Here is a 19,530-nt window from a genome sequence, read left to right as displayed (position 1 = left end):
CGACGGTGTAACTGCCAACTGTGCAACTTGGCACAATCGCATTACTGCGGCCAAACTTTGTATAAAATTCATCCATAATGAACTTCTAAACGATTGTTCATCACTAGTATGGCGTACATGTGAAATTGCAAGCTCCATGACCTGTAACATAAATTCCAACAGAGAGGAAATTAGTAACAAATTGTCACTATAAAATTCATCGGTAATTTGATCTAAACTTTCGCATTTTGTGTCAATCTACCATCTCAGTAATTCTCTACTTAATTTCTATCATCAAACTTTATATGTCTATGCCAATCTTATAGAAGTGAAGTGAATTTCAGACGAGACAACCATAATTTCATGAAAAAATTGATTTAAACAATCCCAACTATTAGCGTCCTGACAAAAACAGTCTCAACTATCGTTTTTTATTGTTCAGTCCCAACTTTAACCCCACCTTTACACTTGGTCCAAGTGGACTGGTGACTTGCTAAATCGGTAAAAAACGAATTAACCCTTATTTTTATTTTTATTTTACCAGTTTTTTTACCCCTCTTTCAGTCTTTCTCTTTCCTCCCTACTTCCTCCCTTCCCTTACCACCCCCACCACCATACAACCACCACCCTCAGCCCTCCGCCCCGCACATCCTTCTCTCAGTCCCCACCCCACAGTCCTAGAACGCCCCTACTATGTCCGCCCACCCTCTAACTCTCAACCCAATCCCCTGCACCCTCCCTATTTCTCTCTCGCCTTCATCTTTAAGGGTTTTCGAGAGGTGGCTTCAAAGGTGGCGAAGGTGTTTCGGGGGTGGGGGAGGTGTTCCGTGGGTGGGGGAGATGTTTTGGGGGTGATTTCGAGGGTGGGGGAGGTGTTTCGAGGGGAGGGGGAGGTATTTCGAAGTGACTTCGGGGGTGGTGGCAGCGGGACAAGGGAGTGGGTTTTAGGGTGGAGGAGGGGTGGCTGGAGCAGGGGAGGGGTTTGGGGACAGAACGGGTGGCTAGGGGTAAGGGAGCTGAAGGAATGAGAGATTTCGGGAAAGGGGTGGCTGGAGTAGGGGAGTGGTGGCAGGGGAGGGTTTCGGGTGCAGGGAGTTTTACAGGCGGGATGAGGGTTGGCTGGTCAGGGGATGATGGCGGGGGAGGATTGGTTGGGGAAAAGGGTGGGTAGCGGGGGCAGGAGGAGGGTTGGCGGGTGAGGGGTGAGGGGAGGTGGGGATGGGGTAGTGGGGTGGAAGGTGAGAGAGGTGGGTGGCAATTGAGAAGAGGAGGGAGCAGTGGAGGAAGGATGGAGGGAGGAAGAAGATAGCAAATAAAATAGGCAAATTACCTGCTACATCAGGTTTTTTTACCTGCTGGGACTAATGTTGTAAAACACCCTTCAAAGTTGGGACTGAATAATAAAAAACGATAGTTGGGACTGTTTTTGTCAGGACGCCCATAATTGGGACTGATTAAATCAATTTTTCCTAATTTCATAACAAGTTGTTGTAATATAAGATTTTGCCTAATCATTAAAGCATACACAATAGTTGATCCAAAAATTTAGATCATCAATTACTTTAATATTGTCTCTCTCTTCCACCTCACTTATGATCTATCATTAGTTTTTATGGGTTTTTTTACCCCCAATGGATAATCTACAATTTTGGCCTTTTTAACCATTGGACAACTCACCATGCATGGGGCCTACCATTTATTCTCTTGAATGAGCTTTGGCTATGATCCAACAATGATCAGGTCATTACAATGATCTGATCATCCTTCTCTCTCTCCTAATTCTTTATTATAGTTTTCTCCCTCTCTCCTCATAATCTAGCTTGTAGATCATCCAATGGACTTATTCTTAGTAACAAATTTTTGGTACGTCTATTAATTATATGGACTAATGAAAATTTAAATCATTAGCTACTTACTAGGATCTATATTAGATAAAGTAGCAACTTCACCATAATCACAAAGTCCACCAGACACTCTAGTCTTCTGAAAATAGTCATTGAAAGCATAGGAGGCCATGGCCTTGAGATCACCTTGCACATAACAAGGTCCATCTTGATTTATTGGGCCACAATTCGCTCCATTTTTACAGATCCAATCCAGTGATATTTTGATCCGGTCATTTGAAGCATCAGGCTTGGTAACACACCATGGTGGGCACTTCTTGGTTTGTTGTCCATCTAAGTACAAGGATGCAAATGTAAAATCTTCTAGTATAAATTAAAGGATAGTGCTTTTTTTTTTTTTTTTTTACATCAATTAAAGGAAAATATTAAACGTGGGCAGTTGGAAAGATTGTCATAAAATCCCAACTCAACATCATTTATGTAAATATGTCTCATGATATGATGACAATAATTAGTAAAATACCAATCCAAATTTCAGAATATTGTCCAAGATTCAAATCTTCATTCCAACAATATGTTGGGCATTCACTTCTGAACTGTTTCGCTTTATACCTAGCCTATGAACTGACATGTCCCGTAAGCTAATAGGCTAGCAGAAATTGTTCTTTGAACTATTTTTTTTTAACAATAATTACTCCTATCTGTTCAACAAAACCCAAAATATAAGACTTGCTCACCCAGATAGTTATGTCCCAAATCTTTTACAAAATAAAAAATATACTTGTAATTAAATAAGGTTTTGACGTTTGAGTCAAGTGACTTCATATACGATTACTAGTCTTACATGCATGTAACGTGAGTGAAAATATTATAAAAAATTAAATTAATTGTGTAAGAAGAATTGCTTTTACATTTAGTTTTCAATAAACTTTTGTTCTATTTAGATGTGGTATTTGTTTCCCTTTTTCTATTTTTGTTTTCCTTTTCTATTTTTTTCTTTTTTCTATTTTTTTTTTGTCTCCATACATTGCTATGTATAATAGAATAGAAGATTAAAATGAATTTCAATAAAGGTATATGACAACTTCATTTAATAGATTTATATTAGAAGGAATTAAAAAAGATATCACATAATAGTGTGTTTTATTAAATTAATACTAATTAATCTAAATTTATTTCTCTTATGAGAAAACTCATACTTTCTCCCTTTAATTTAGTTGTGATACTTTTAAAATTATAGACTTCTAGGCAAATTTTAGAGACGAGAGATATAAACAAAGAAAATAAAAGGGTCTTATATAATATGAAAGAAATAGAAAGAAGTTATTAAATTGAAACTTCCTAAAATAGAAAGTATCACAATTAAATTGAAATGGAAGAAGTATATAAAAACCTATGTTTAGCATATATCGAAAACTTAACTTATTTCAACTTCTCTCAGAAACAAATAAGTTAGATCAATGGAGTACCGAGTACTATCACAAAGCACATGATAAGAATTTCCTGATGAGAACATTGTTGGAGTCTTTTAGAAGAACATCAACAAGGACATTTGGTTCATAGACGGGAGATACCAAAACAGAAGTAGTTTGGTATCAAATCATAGTCGAGTTGGTACTAATATTTTCACTTTGGTACCAAAATTCTAACTTGGTACCAAACATCGATATACTTATCAAAATGCTATTGTTAGAGTTCTATGAGACGCCAATAACACCTCGAATTTTTCGATGTTAAACATGGTCTCAGGATTATCTTTGTGTTGCCATTTTTGCTATACAAAAAAACATAAGTACTAAAACTAACGATGAATTATATATGTACAGTACAACATCCCCCAAAAATAAAGACTCACCAGCTGACTGTAGGACCACAAGGAGGAGAGAGGAAAACACAACGATTGCTGAATAATGAGCCATGCTAGCTTTCTACTATTCTGGGTTCTCCACTTTCTTGCAACTATCTCCTTAGGATAGCTATATAAAGTTTTCTTAGTATAAGCTCTATTTATAGTAATAAATGAAGAGAGAAAATTAGACGCCTTAGAAGAAAAGCGGCTAATTTAGCCATTAATCATTTGATTTTATGCCTATTAAGAAACTAGACGCTAATTCTTTCTTTCTATATTTAACTTATCAAATTTTGCAAAGACTGAAGATTCAAGCGTATGAAGAGAACATATGGAGGAAGTTTAAGTATTGAAAATATTCAAAGAGAGTTAGCTATATCTATATCCCTTCAAATATAACTTCAAATAGAAGTTTAACACTCCTATATTTGAACACAGTTATTGTTGACACTTGCACTGTGTCATTGTGTAGATGCCATGTGCTTTGAACAGGTGTTAGTTCTTATTTCTCTATGATCTAATCACAAGATTATAATTTATCATACATCTACATTATATGTACACACTAAGACGATTTTTTGCTTATTTGTTCATTTGGAACTCTTCCTTTTGTATATGTTATTTGACTCATTTGGAGAATAGTCTTGAGTGATCATATACCATACTCAAAGTCACAATAGATTCAAATTTAGGTTAAAAGTTGGTAACAAAATTCACTAGTCTTCAGTAAATACTTTCCTTGATTTTCATAACTATATTACTCCCTAGCTTTTTCTACACATGCATCTGAGTACTCACTTATCTTAGTAGTTAAAGAAACGTTTGGCAATGGTTGTTAATGTCTTTTAGTTTATAATTTATTATGATTTGTGAGTAGTTATTTCTTTGGAAATGGTTTGAAGTCATTGATGAGTTCATGAACCCCTAAATTCAACATTAATTGGGTTTCGACTTGGAATAGTGTTGGTTAATTGATTTGGTTTTTTTATGAATGTTTGTGTGACTGGCCATCAAAGGAGCGTAATTTAGGTACCCTTAGTGAAGGATCGAGAGATGAAGTTAAGGGGTTGCCTCAACACGATTTAGGCTTGAAGGACCATGAGAACAGGGACTACCTAGCCTCGATGGACTTAGTTTCTTGTTTATATTCATCATGTTTATGGATATGCGTGGTTGAATACCTTAGTCATGAGAATAAGTTTTCGGTAAGATACTAGGTCGATCTAGCTAGCTAGAGAGTAGTCAGAGTACCAATGGATGAATAATTCTCCTCAATTGATCCCATTGTTGGTTCCCGTTGTAATTGCTTGGTTTATGAATGAGTTACTTGATGGATGCCCCTTCCTAATATTATTATTCTTATTGTCTTTTCATTTATAAATTTTCAAAAAAGAACATAGACTTGGCTTAGCTTATCATAAGTTGATACTTATTAGTGCTTACCTTAGTCCTTGTGGATTCGACCCTTTACTTGTCATATATTAGGTAATTTAGGTATATTTGGCGTGTTTATTATTACAACGAGTGCGTCAAGGTTGCATAGTAGGTTCGATATTGTGGATTAAGTGCTTAACCATGCATTGCCCGAGTAGCGGTGATTTGTGAGTAGTTAATCAATTGTCCATTTACGTGTGCATAGCAAATAGAATTCTTAATATTATTTTTAGATTTATCTTACATTCTTTGGCGTGTAGTTAATCAATTGTCCATTTACTTATTAGTGCTTACCTTAGTCCTTGTGGATTCGACCCTTTACTTGCCATATATTAGGTAGTTTAGGTATATTTGGCGTGTTTATAATTACAACGAGCGCGTCAAGGTTGCATAGTAGGTTCGATATTGTGGATAAATGCTTAATCATGCATTGCCCGAGTAGCGGTGATTTGTGAGTAGTTAACCAATTGTCCATTTACGTGTGTATAGCAAATAGAATTCTTAATATTATTTTTAGATTTATCTTACATTCTTTGATTTGATTTCGTGATCCAAAAGTTTGTAATGAATTTATGCACTAGCAAAAGAACATCGTTTGCTACTTGTCAAGTGCTCCACTTGACTAATCAACCCATGCATTATTTGTGGGAATTTTCATAAAAAAAATCACAAGTGTCCGGATTGATTAGTCATCAAAATGAGCATCATTAAAATGTTGTCTCATTGGTAAGATTTTTATATATTGTAGATAAGGTTGTGGGTTCAAATCATATTAATAATGAAATTTTTTTAAGATAAGAGATTTTGCATGAGAGATAAATAAATAGTCATATGACACACATACATGTCATGTCATAGATGATTTGAGAATTGGCACCATGTTGCAGATGACATGGTGCCATGTTAGCATTTGAGGGGTATATAAATAGCTTTTGCATGAGAGAAGAGTGTCATGTGGCGTAAATACATGTCATGTCATAGATGATTTGACTCCATCATTTCTTGGCTGACATAGCATGAGGGAACTGACACATGACGAATTGTAATTCTTGTACACGCTTTCTAATAATATACTTCCCCCCTTTTCTAGATACATGCGACATTTGCATAATTACCACTTTTCATCAATCAACCTTATCCTATATTCTCTCAAAAAACATTTGCATATTGACCACTCTTCATCAATCAACCGTATCCTATATTCTCCCACAAATGTATAAGAAAGATATAATCACGTATGGTCTTATTTAATTCGTCTAAACACATATTTTTCATAATGTTAATTTTTATAATTTCTACTTAATTATACATGATTAATGATATAAATAAACAAATTAAGGCATTGGATAGCATGTAGGCAGAAAATGTTGCATGCATGTATCTAAAAATAGAGGAAGTCTATAAATATAAATAAAGATATAAATATTATCTTTATTCTAAAATAAAAGGAGCAATTTAAATCATAAATATAGTCAACAAATGAATACTCGATTACATCCTTAAAAACACATCGAAAATTAAGGTTAGAGTTTGAAGAGAGAAAAAGAGGACTCGTGAGTTTTCTTGACACGAATACTGCGCATTCAACATAATCATCAAAATATTACTCATATGGAATATCAATTACAAAGATGATTTATATTGCATAATAGAGAGGATAGATACATTAGTATCCACTATTATCTTTTTTTCTTCAATTTCATGTAAAATGTACCTACTCTAAAGAGAATCTCATCTTTCCAAACCCTAACATCATAATCTGATGTTAAATAACATTTCACCAAGGTAAACACTTGAATTTGCAGTTGTCATGACCTGCCAAAAAAAAGTTGCATAAGTTTTCGATTAATAAATACATGCATGTATGTCTGTATATTGAGGAGGTGGAGCTCTTGAGGTAAGTAGTTCAGGTGGAGTTGTGGGATTACAACTCCTCTGCAGCTCTTGAGGTAAGTAGTTCAGGTGGAGCCTATTTATGTATCTAAAAAGGAAAAGACAGAGAAAAAAAAAAGTTTGTATATTCATGTAGTTGCATAGTGGAAGTGAGAGTAGTTTTGGTGACAAAAAAAATAGAGTTAACTACTGGAAAAGATCAAATCATATCACTTCTTTTACAAATACTCCCTGAGAAAAGCGCAAATAGGAATATGTACCCAAGTGTATAGGAATATTTACCATTTTTAGACTGTATGATTGTAAAAAATTTGTTGTTATTTGTTTCCTTAAATCTTGCAACTTCTTTTACCTTTAAAATAATATTTTTTTTTTGCAAAGATTTCTTTTTCAAATTTAAATTTAAAATGTATGTTATTTTAGTTTAAGCACATATGTTCATTTGCTATATGTTCTTTTTATTATAATACGTGTTCTTTTATAAATATAGATTTACATGTTCTTTAATTTTAAATCGTGTGTTCTTTTTAGGTAGAAAAGTTGTTAAAAAAAATCTGTATTCTTTTATATAAATGGTATGTTCTTTTTGGATGCACAATGAACATTGTACACTCCAGTGCATAATCCATGCTTTGTGAGAAAAGTTGAATAATACATTATACATAGAGGCTAGAGCCAGAGAGGCAAAAAGGTATATATTTACAAAAGTAAATCATCAGTTATTCTTAGATAGTTCACATATATTAATAGTATTATTTATACGTCATCTTACATGGAAATTTCCCTCTCCCTAAATAATTACATGGAAATTAAAATTTTAGACTGTTTTTGTTGGAATAAAAATACTAGAGTATTAGACTTATCCGAAAGGTGAACTATTTACAAAAAGAAAACTAGTAATTTACACCTTTTTGTTGAAAAAAAAAAATTATAAGTCACAAAATACTTCATAGAGTTTATCTATTTATATAAGGTCAATTTACTTGGACAATAAAAACTACACTTAGAGAAAATTGACTATATCAAAAAATCAACTATATATCAAACAAAATATTAATATATATATATATATATATATATAATATATATATATATATATATATATATCATACAAAAGTTGACTTTATCAAAAGAAAATCGACTATATCAAACGAAAACTGACTACACACATTATTAGAATAGGTAGTCTAATTTTGATATGAAATTAGATAAACCAAGTCTAAATTTTCCTTACATGCCCTATCCATCTCACTCTACCCCAACACTATCCTCATCTGACACTAACCTAGTCGTCCTTCTCTTCTATTTTCTTTGTTTTCCTTTGAATCTCGAACCTATACAAATAGTTTTAAAATATTTACCCGACGCGGTCTTACTAAATAGATTAATTAGTCGCTGAATGAATTAAACTAGTCACTAAATGAATTGAAGAATGTAATTACTGAATGGATAAAACTGATCACTAAATAAACTAAACTGGCCAATAATTAGATTAAACTAGCGGTGGTTTGTTCTCTTCGGAATGGTGGTATGTTCTCTTCTTAATAGTGGGCTTCTGCCATTGCCTACTTTATATCAAAAGTAACCGTCTCTTATAATTAAGACCAACTCAACTGACTATATCACACGATTTCCGGTGCATAATAAGTTATTGTGTACCCTGTCTATTTTTATTTTTTTTTGGCAAATCGAGTTTCTTTTCCTTATAATTTTTGTTTATATATAATTGAAAATATTAATTCCCAAAATATAATATTAATAGTCAAAGTTATATATCTATACATATATATTAAAAGGCGTGCGTAACAACGTCGATGCGCCATGTGGCACTCTCCTCCTGCCACTAGAATTTTGCCACGTGTCTGTTAACAAACAAAGTCAAGTGGTCATTATTTAAAAAATAAATATGCTGAAGTCTGGGCTAGAACCTCTAACCTTACGTAATTGTTTTCAAAGAATCACCGTCTCATCTAACATCTCTTAATGATCCATGTTTTCACAAAATTAAAAATATGTGTTGTAATTAATTAATGTTATTAAATATATCCTTGCATCCTTAAAATTAAATAAATTTGAAAATTCATTAAAATTAATTATGTATGCATGATACCATTTGAAGAGCAGTGTCGACCACTACAATACTACCCCTACCTAGGGAGTTTTAGTTCATGTAATCTATGTACAATAAAAAAATTTAGAAATTGCGTAGTATAGGATTTGATCCCGAGACCTCGAGTACATATACTACAATCTTAATCACTAGGCTAAGTTGTATTTATTGTTATTATCAATTTATCATAAAATATTATATTAATAAATGAATTTTTTTCTTACCCGGGGCATAGCCCGTACCTAATAACTAGTTGGAGATTAAATAAAGACCAAGTAAAAAATGTTTAGAAACGAAGGAAGCATCATTCTATCAATGTATAATTCCCCGGAAGAAAAATGTCTTACTTGGATCTTGAAAACTCATTATTTCAGCACCATCAAAATCACATTCAGCACCCCCAGCAAACCAATCACTGAAGACATATGAGGCCGTAGTTCTAAGATCATTAGGCACATAACATGGCTGCCCTGGTTGTACAAGATCACACGATTCAGGAATTGAACCACAACAAAAATCTAGCTTTTGTTGTATCAGTTCGTCTGATGCCTTCGGATTTGCAACACAATAAGCACATCTTCCATCTAATTTAGCACATATATATACTATATATCAATATTATCACACAAAATAATAAACAATAATCGTGAAAAAGTTTAATATGATTCTATTGGATTATAAAATAGCTGAAATTGATTATTTACCTGTTGTTTGCCCTGAACATATCACGAGGAAGGAGGTAAATAGAATGAGATATAGAGCCTTGCTCATTTTTTTATGGAGGTGTTGTTCCAGAAAGCTAGGTATAAGACTATAAGTCGAAGAAAGCTATATTACATGGTAGTTTTCTAATTACTGGGGTGTATATATAACAAAATTAAATCGAGTAAACAAAATGTTGGTAGGTGTGATTGTGTGAACTGAATATATAAAAACAATTATAATGATTCAAATTTGTATACTTCCATCACAATATTTATAGAAATATATCTCTACACATCTAGTCCTTCCATTTCAAAATACTAGAATTTTTTGCACGCGATGCGTGCTTGAATTTTTTTCGAAACAGAACCTCGATTTTCTTCGGCATAAGAGTCAAATTTTGAACATTAGACATATGAAGTATAATTGTTTTTAGTTGCAAAATTTGATTGGTTTAGTTTCTGTCACTTAAGTCTCTCACCATTATTTTTGCCTTTTTTTTCACTTTTTAAAGTTAAATTTTATGAACAAATAGAAATTTTATTGAATTTATTTATGATTTCTGATATTATAAGTTTTTAGTTGATTTTTGAATTAAGTACAATACTAACTTCTAAATTTTAAACACTATAAAAAAGTAAATAATTATTTTCCTTGTCTAACTTCTAAATTCTGATTTCACTACAAATACACCTCTATTTAAATCATGACCCACCATTAATTGTGAATGGTTCTTGAGAATAGTGATTTGTAAGTAAATTTTTGCAAATGTTTTTGTATGTATTGACGTTCTAGGTTATTAGTTTTAGTTTGTATGTTAATTTTAAGTTTTAATAAAGTTTCCCGATTATTTGAGTGATTTGCGTGATTTTTATAATGTGATTTTCTTAATTGTATGAGTGATTTGTAAAGTTTCTTCTTTTAAGTGATTTGTGAGTGAGTGTTGTAAATTAATTTTCGGTAGTTTTCTTTGAGTGCCAATTTTGATTTTGACATTCCTTTTGTAATTTAGAAAGGGAAGGGGGGCAAAATAGGCATTTCAAAAGAGGACATCATTGCTCCCCCCCTTCCCTTATATAATAGAGATAAGGCACACACAGTATTCGAAGTCGAACTTTGATCGTTAATTACTATCAATTTATGTTGATAAAAAAAATTAAAAACTAATGTTATTATAATATTTTTCAAGACGAATTCAACGGGTATAATTTTTATTTATCGTATTTGAGAGATATTTGTGGTCAAAGCAAATCTTCGTAAAGAGTAAATGACTTATATTTTGAAACAGAGGGAGTAATCATTAGTTAACTATGTGTATTTCTGTATAAATGTATAGTTCATGTAACGAATAGATGTTATGTGTAAAAAAGAAAAACAACTAAAGGTATACATTGGAGACTATAAGATAGATGATGTATCGGAGTATGTACATAGAAAAAACATTAGATTCTCTAACTTAATCCCATATCATTTCAAAAAATTACATGAAGCACAAGATGAATGGAGAAGTTAGTTCCAAATCGAAATTTCTTCAATTATCAATCATTAAATATTTAAAAAGTTAATAATTTGAAAACATATGTTCAGACGAATCTAATAATATCTCACGATTCACTTGACTATATGTTTTTCATTATGTATAAACTAGCCATTAATGCACGGAGGATTGTTAAATATCGCCCTGAAATTACTTAAAATCGCCCAAAATTTATTTTATAGACCATTTTACCCTTTCCTCTTTTCCACACCATCCACCACCTCCACCACCACCTACCCAAACAACAATGGCAGCAGCAGATCCACCAACAACAACATTTTAAAAGACAATAATTATTACCGTGCTCTGTAAGGTTAAAAATGGTGTCACCTCATTACTAAGATCAGTTTGAAAATTCCTCCTTATCAACAAAAGAATTTGTTTATGCAAATAGGTGACTTGATATTCATGGCTCAAAGATAACCATCCGAGGAAATTTATTGCTAGATTATAACAATGAATCACCCCCTAGATCATTTCGTAAAATTAAATTCATTAGACAAAAGACACAGCTTGTCTCTTGAGGAAGCTTTGGCTGACGGCATGAGGGTACACTACTACCACAGTCACCTAGCCTTTCTAAATCTTGCTATGAGGTGAATTGCTCTTAAATTTTGACTAGTTTCACTTATCAATTCTATCCCTTTTTGCTGCTTTAGTTTTTATATGTTTGAGAAAGACTTCACTTGGATGTAAATCTCCTCGGATAGCAGCCATTGTTGGGGGAGAGCAAGCAAACCAGTCGAAATTTTTTTATGCCATGGGCGATCGTCCGCGGTGGACGTTCCACCCATGGCCCGAACGTTTGGCCTAGACGTTCGGGCCATGGGTGGAACGTCCACCACGGACGATCGCCCCATAGCCCGAACGTCCAGGCCTGACGTTCGGACCATGGGTGGAACGTCCATCGCGGACGTTCGCCCATGGCATAAAAAAATTTCGACTTGTCTCGAGTGGTCGCTTCTTCGTTTATGGGTAAGGCTGCCATTGGTAAACTAGTTTAGCTTTGTCACCTGATGTCCGGATCGAGGATTTCTTTGATGCTCCCATTGGAATCAGACGGACTGACCCTCAGTTAGTTTCAATGTGGAAGATTTATGATATGGTAACGTTAAAGGGAGTCGACTTCAAGGTACCTAGACTTGAACCCCTCTGGGCGCAAGCTTGGTGGAGTCTCAGGTAATTCTTTATTGGTGCAGCCCTTTAAAGCAGCGGCGGTGGAGGCAGATTGTGGTGGTGGCAGCCTAGCAGGAGGTGAGTGGTGGTAGCTTGGCAGGAGGGGATGGTGGTGATTTTAAGGGAAAAGAAAGGTTATAAATGTAATTTTAACTTTTTTTTTGGGCGATTTTAAGTAATTGTGGGGCGATGTATAGATGTTCAGAATGCACGTGATGTGTGCCTCACTTTTTTTGAACAAAGGTAAAATTTGAACATTAGACATGTTTTTTGGGCTAGCTAATTTTGCTAATTAAGCCTATTTCTATTATATAAGGCAACACATGTGGGACACCAAAAAATAGAAAAAGAAAAAAAAAAAAGATAACTAACTGTTTCATTTGAATGGAAAAAGAGGGGGAAAGTAGGACATTTAAAATATCAGTTTTTTGAGAATATAAAATGTAAAATCAGTTTTTCTACCCAATTAATTTTATTTTCTACTTCATTTTTTATCACACGTTATCGCACGCATTGCGTGCATGTAAGACTAGTATCATTTAACCAAACCCATCTTTTATTATTTATTTTATTTATACTTTCTTTAAGATTTTTAAAATTAAACTGATGAGCGATAAAAGAATGTTATGCAGATTTATTTATTAAGTATTTCTTATATTTTAATCAACAAAGTACTTTTGTTTTAATTAAATCATTTTACTTTGTTGATTGATTGGATTTTCCTTTTTTGTTTACTACTCCCTTCGTTTCCTAAAGATCTTCCTTGTTACTGTTCTTACAAATACCAAGGAGGATCCATTTGTGTGGAGTGAGTAAAGTAAGAGAGAGAAAGGGGTTAAGATAAATAAACAAATAAAAAGGGGTTAAAGTAGGAGAGAAAAATGGAGTAAAATTGAATTAATAATGTAATGGTGGACCATATAATAGGGACATGAGAGAGTAAAAAGGGGAAAAATTCCAAATAAGGAATAAAGTAAAAGAGGGAAGATCTTTTGGAAACGCACTTAAACGGAAAGAGGAAAGATGTTTAGGAAACGGAGGGAGTACTTGATTGTGTATTGATTGATCAAATATTTGATTGATATAATTTTCTTTGTTAATTTTTTTATGCTATATTTGAGTTTGATTTTCTTTCATCTTTTTTGGTATGAGTAGTTAATTTACTAAGGGTTAATTAAGTAAATTTATTGAGGGACACCATAACTTCCCCATTCCCTTATATTATTCCCTCCGTTTTCTAAAGATCTTCCTTCTTTCCGCTTAAGTGCGTCTTCACAAGATCTTCCCTCTTTTACTTTATTCCTTATTTGGATTTTTTTCCCCTTTTTACCCTCTCATATCTCTATCATATGATACACCATTACATTACTAGCCTTTTGTGCACGCTATGCGTGCGATGATATTTTTAGGCCTAATACTAAGTAGTAAACAAACTGAAAATGCAAGTTAGTATTTAAGTTCACCTCCATTTTGCGAATAAGATTCTTCCATGTTCTTTTTATGTTGTTATTCATTTTTGTGATTTTGAATAGTTTTTTGTTTCTCAAGTCTTATATGCGCATGTTCTTTTATAATCAGTATGATGTTCTTTACTAAATATCGTCATGTTCTTTTTTTTTGGTTTTATTCATTTTTGTAATTTATAATACTTTTTGATATGGATTTCAATAATTTCTCTATGATCCCAAAATTGTAACTTAAAAGTATAATACAATTTCAATTTTTTTTCCTTGTCTAACTTTTAAATTCTGATTTCACATATTGATATTTAAGAAATTTCATCATTTTAATTTTTTTCTCCTTTTCTAAATGTTCAACTTTGAGTTTCAATTATATTTGAAAGAAATTTTAAGTTTTTCATCATACACAATCTGATTTCGCATGAAACGGTCATTTTTAATTTTCCTCCTTTTCTAAATTTGAACACTTTGAGTTTCAATTATAGGTGAAATAAAATTTCAAATTTTTCATACACAATTTGATTTCGCATGAAATGGTTTTCGCAAATTAATGTAATTTATTTTCTTCTGAAAATGGATTTTTGCAAAAGTTGTTCGCAAAAAGGTTTGCTATTGTTTTGTTTTTCATAATTTATTTCGGAACATGGATATTCTGCAAAAGTTTTGGACAAAAATTTTATATTGGAATTTTAAAAAAGAACTAAATTTGTAACTTTTTCATCAATGTCATAAATGAATCAAATTTCATACACATCTTGTTTTCTGATTTTATATGAAAATGAATCAAATTTAAGTCTAATTATATAAAAGCCCTTTTCAGCTAATTTCTATTATCTCCATTTTTTCAACTACATAACAGTCGACTAATGTGAAATAAGTTTGAAGATTAAAAAAATTATGTACCTATTTGAAAGTTCGCAAATCGCCGATGGACGAATGTATGACATCACTATCAAAATCTTATGTTTTTCTCAAATTTCAGTTTATAGGTAATTTTTGTGAGTATGTAATTGTGAATGGTTATTAAGAACAATGATTTGTAAGTAAATTTTGTGAATGTTTTTGTATCTATTGACGTCCTAGTATATTAGTTTTAGTTTGTAAGTTAATTTTTAGTTTTTGTAAAGTTTCCTGATCATTTGAGTGGTTTGCGTGATTTTTACAACGTGATTTTCTTAATTCTATGAGTGATTTGTAAAGTTTCCTCATATAAGTGATTTCTGAGTTATTGTTGAAAATTAATTTTCGGTGACTTTGTTTGACCTCCATTTTGGTATTGAGATTCCTTTTGTAATTTAGAAAGGGAAGGGGGGCAAAATAGTCAGTTTAAAAGAGGACACCGTTGCTCCTCCCTTCCCTTATGTAATAGAGATTAATTCAATTTTACTCCCTTTCTCTCTCCTACTTTAACTCCTTTTTTTGTTAATTTATCTTTACCCTTTTCTCTCTCCTACTTTACCCACCTCACACTCCACACAAATGAATCATCCTTGGTATATGTAAAAATAGTAACAAGAAAGATCTTTAGGAAGCGGAGGGAGTATAATAGAGATTATCAATGATAGTCAAGGTGAATGATCGATATGATTATACAGTGCCAAGTACTAAAAAACGTGTAGATATTTCAGAATAGATAAATATTTGCACATTCCAGGAAGAAGAATTTGAGAGAAGTTTGTTATTTCCAGTTCAGTTTAAACTAGATATGCAAGGATCATGTGATACTTCTTGGTAAATGAAAGTTTGGGCTGGTTAGTAATTTATTTTATAAAAAAAATAATTTGCCTATTTTAATAATTTGTAGATTTAGAAATAAGTGATATATATCTACATGTGAACAAACTACACAAAATATTAATGTAGAAAAGTGAAAATTCTACTTGTGCTCCCAGGAGCATGGTGTACATGGTGCATCTAGTAAATTTGTTCCATTTTTGATGAGTAAATGTTCTATTTCAACAAATGTTTATTTTAAGAATAATTTTCAGCGAAAAATATGTTCTATATTTCGTGAAAATTGTTCTAATTTCAATAAGTAAATGTTCTATTTCAATAAATGTTCTCTTTAAGAATATTTTTCAACAAAAATATATGTTCTATTTTCCATGAAAATTGTTCTATTTTCAATAAGCAAATGTTTGATTTCAATAAATGTTCGTTTTAAGATTATTTTTCAGCAGAAAATTATGCTCTATTTTTCATGAAAATTGTTCTATTTTCTATAACCAAATGTTCTATTTAAAAAATATTCGTTTACAGCTTATTTTTCAACAAAATTTTTTTCTATTTTTCGTAAATTCTATATTTTGATGAGAAAATGTTCTATGTAAGTAATTGAATTATGGTAATGTTCCACTTATACAGTAAAATGTTCATTTTCATAATTGAATTTTGGTAATGTTTTACTCGAACAGTTAATGTTCGTTTGAGTAGTGTGTGATAGGTTGGTTTGGTTTTAGGGTGTCTGTTTACTGTTGGGTTGGTATTGTTGTTGTGTCTGTTATTGCTATAAGTTGGAGTTGACTTTCTGATTTTGGTAATATAATCTTTACATTTTACCAAAAAAAAAATTTGTTCGTTTTTGTAAGTAAATTCCTGTAATGATCCATTTCAACAGTAAAATGTTTGTTTTCATTCTCATTATTATTCTATTTTGCCTAATGGGAGCAAAATCCACGAATTAGTAGAAATGAGGTGAACCGTGATGTAGGAAGATAATCCTAATCTTAATACTCAATATATTTCTTTCCTTATTTACAAATTTGCTTCTTGTTTTGGGTCCTCTTTCTTTTAAGCGAGGTACGATTGCAAGAATAAGTTTATCTTTTTCCTTTCCTTTTTCTTATAAGGAAAAAATTAATATTATAAATCTTAGTTTAATTTAGAAGCAATTTAATTATTAAGGAGACCCTATACAACGTATACATAAATAGGTCCTTTAAAACTTATAACAAAATTATTTTAATATTATAAAAAGAAAAAAATATTCAAATATAATAAAGAACTTTGAACACCAGCAATATAAACGTGTAGTACAAGAAGTCAATAACTACTAGTAGGGGGACCAAAATTTGTACCAAATCGGACCGAGGTTTCTAGTCCGGTCTCTGTCCGTCGAAAATCAGGATTCCGGGCTTTCGATACATTCCAAATCCGAAAATTTTTTATCTGAACCGGTGGACCGGATTTTCTGCTTTTTTTAGTAAAAAAAATAGTTTAAAGGTTAAAAAATTCAAAGTTATAAATTTTGAAAGGTAAAAACCTAATCTTTATCAACTTTAAAATTATTGTTGTTAGAATCAATTAATTATAATGTATCTATTTTATAATGTATACATTTAAATAAATAAAAAATTTAAAAATGCATATTGCAGTCCGACATGTCCAAAACCAGACCGGGCCGGAATTTTTCCGATCCGGTCCCGCCGATCCAAAAAAATGTCATATTCCCGTCCATTAGTCCAGCTGGTTTCGGTGCAATCTTAGACCGGTGCACACCCCTAACTACTAGTAGTATTTGGGGGCTCTATGTAGTCACCCACGTTTTTTAGCCCATAAACTAATCAAAGCGCGTCAAAACGGTTTATGATGTAATTTTCGCGGTCCAACCCAATCATTATTTTTATTACTATATTAAATCTAATTATTAAAATAGTAATATTAATTTACTTCTTAGATATTATTGTTATTATATATCATCATCAAGTATTAATATATTAATATAAAATAATTATTATTAATTATCATTATTAACATTAATTATTATTATTAATTTATGATTATTAATATTATTTATTTATAACTATCATTTAAAAATATCCAAAATACTATTATTATTATATTATTATTCATTATTACTACTTATCATTATAATTATTATTTAATATTCATATTATTATTATTTAAATATTATTTATATATTTATTACATTCAATTTAATTCAATTTAATTTAATTCAGTTCAATGATCAGTTCAGTTCAGTTCAGCTGCTTTATGCCGAAGAGAACATACCTTAAATTGAACTGAACTAAAAATAAGTTGGGGAGAACATGCCCTAACTGTTTTTCATATAGTACAATACATTGTGCTAAGGAACTAAGCAATCAATATGTTCTTGAGAGTGTCCCGCAACCAATCATATATAATATTAAAGCAAGAAAAAATTAGCCTACGTGGCAGCCTCATAGAAATTTTGCTCTCACAATTCACCCTACATTCATAGAGCAATGAAATACATGCCACGTGTCACATTCCATTAAAATGATTATGTTTGATTACTTTATTATCAGTTTCCCAAATTTCGAAAATCAGTCATTGAATGCTTTAGGAAACCTCCAATTTCCTTAAGTTGAAGATATATCCGTGATTTTGGGCTGTAAAAGTAAGATTCCTCACTGGAAGGAAATCTCCACTTAAGCAAATCTTCCAAGGTTTTTCCTTTCCTGTCAAATATTCCATTCAACTACTCTTTTTGAAGTTGAAAAATATTTGCAGGATGATTTTAGATTTGATACTGAAATTGTTTAAGAAAATTTAGTTGAATGACCGTATTATAAATCCGTGCAAGAATATATACACAATTCAAAGTCACGTGTCAATCCTATTAAAATGATTTCATTGATTTTTTTTAAAAATTCTTTAAGGAAATTTAGTTACACACAATTGAATGATTGTATTATAAATCCGTGCAAGTATATACACATGCATGCAAAGATGTTTTACTCTTTTTCTCTCTTTTTTTTCTTTGAGATACATGCCTGTGCTGAAGGATGTTACAATTTTTCTAGATCATTTTATGAGAAGTTTTTTTATCCAATAGTTACCGGTTTTATATCCACTAATTAGGAAATTGATTGTTTTATAATTGCTATAATTTAGGCAAAGAAAGGACTAATATCAACTCTATAACCATAAGTATTCACAAACATTATGTTAAACCCATTAAATATTACATACCCACAATTTCAAAACATCTCACCAAATTGAGAATCCTCAAATAGAGAAAATTATGATAAAAAAGGTGAATAATCAAAGGCCGGAGAGAAATCGAACCAAAAGCAAAATAAATGAGTCGGCCATGGACATGAGCAATCAGTAAGTTGAGAGCGAGTGAGTCAGCTCATTTTTGCTGTAATTCATCCAAAAATGAGTATCAATTCGATCAATTGGAGTAAGAAAAAAAAAGAGAGAGAAAAACTCCTACAAAACAACAATTCATACAACCTGCACAACAAAACAGCAGTAGCAACTGGGAACCAACCAACAGAGAGGAAAGAGAAAAACTCCAACCCCGAAACCGCCATTAGATGAGAGAGAAACGAAAACCCTAACAATTAAAATTTCGCCAATGAGAATAATTTGAAGTGACTAACAATTTTCTAACTTCTCTAGAAATGAGATAGATACAGGAAGAAGAGATGGAAGTATTCAAGTATTCTCTTTAATGGGGAGATCGAAGGATTTGGAGGAGAGCGAGAGAAAAAAGAAAAAATGGTTTATGCGGGGGTTTGAATTTGAGTGTGGTGTTTTTTTTTCTTTCTTCATTC

At 31.8% G+C, this 19,530-nt stretch overlaps 1 protein-coding gene across 2 annotated transcripts; it reads right to left on the bottom strand.

Moving 5' to 3' along the window:
- Nucleotides 1-8: 8 nt before the first annotated feature.
- Nucleotides 9-4,052, bottom strand: LOC104892837 (PLASMODESMATA CALLOSE-BINDING PROTEIN 5). 2 transcript variants are annotated; one of them, XM_048644887.2, is made up of 3 exons: nucleotides 3,679-4,052; nucleotides 1,896-2,156; nucleotides 9-141 (listed from the first exon to the last, which is right to left on the bottom strand). In XM_048644887.2, exons 1-3 carry the CDS (start codon nucleotides 3,740-3,742, stop codon nucleotides 104-106), a joined length of 363 nt encoding a protein of 120 aa, XP_048500844.1. In that variant the 5' UTR covers nucleotides 3,743-4,052; the 3' UTR covers nucleotides 9-103. The 2 variants fall into 2 exon arrangements, with proteins under 2 accessions (XP_048500844.1, XP_057250979.1); XM_057394996.1 differs by having other exon boundaries at nucleotides 2,010-2,156.
- Nucleotides 4,053-19,530: the final 15,478 nt, after the last annotated feature.

This window comes from Beta vulgaris, chromosome 5, assembly GCF_026745355.1.
Source record: "Beta vulgaris subsp. vulgaris cultivar EL10 chromosome 5, EL10.2, whole genome shotgun sequence".
In the NCBI taxonomy this organism is placed as follows: Eukaryota; Viridiplantae; Streptophyta; class Magnoliopsida; order Caryophyllales; family Amaranthaceae; genus Beta; species Beta vulgaris.
This window is presented reverse-complemented; position numbering and strand designations above follow the sequence as displayed.

Coding starts and splice junctions, on each gene's coding strand:
- LOC104892837 (XM_048644887.2), bottom strand. CDS start 3,742: ATGGCTCATTATTCAGCAATCGTTGTGTTTTCCTCTCTCCTCCTTGTG. Junction 2,157..3,678: donor TGTGGTCCTACAGTCAGCTG/GTGAGTCTTTAT, acceptor CCTTGTACTTAG/ATGGACAACAAACCAAGAAG. Junction 142..1,895: donor TTTATCTAATATAGATCCTA/GTAAGTAGCTAA, acceptor TTTATGTTACAG/GTCATGGAGCTTGCAATTTC.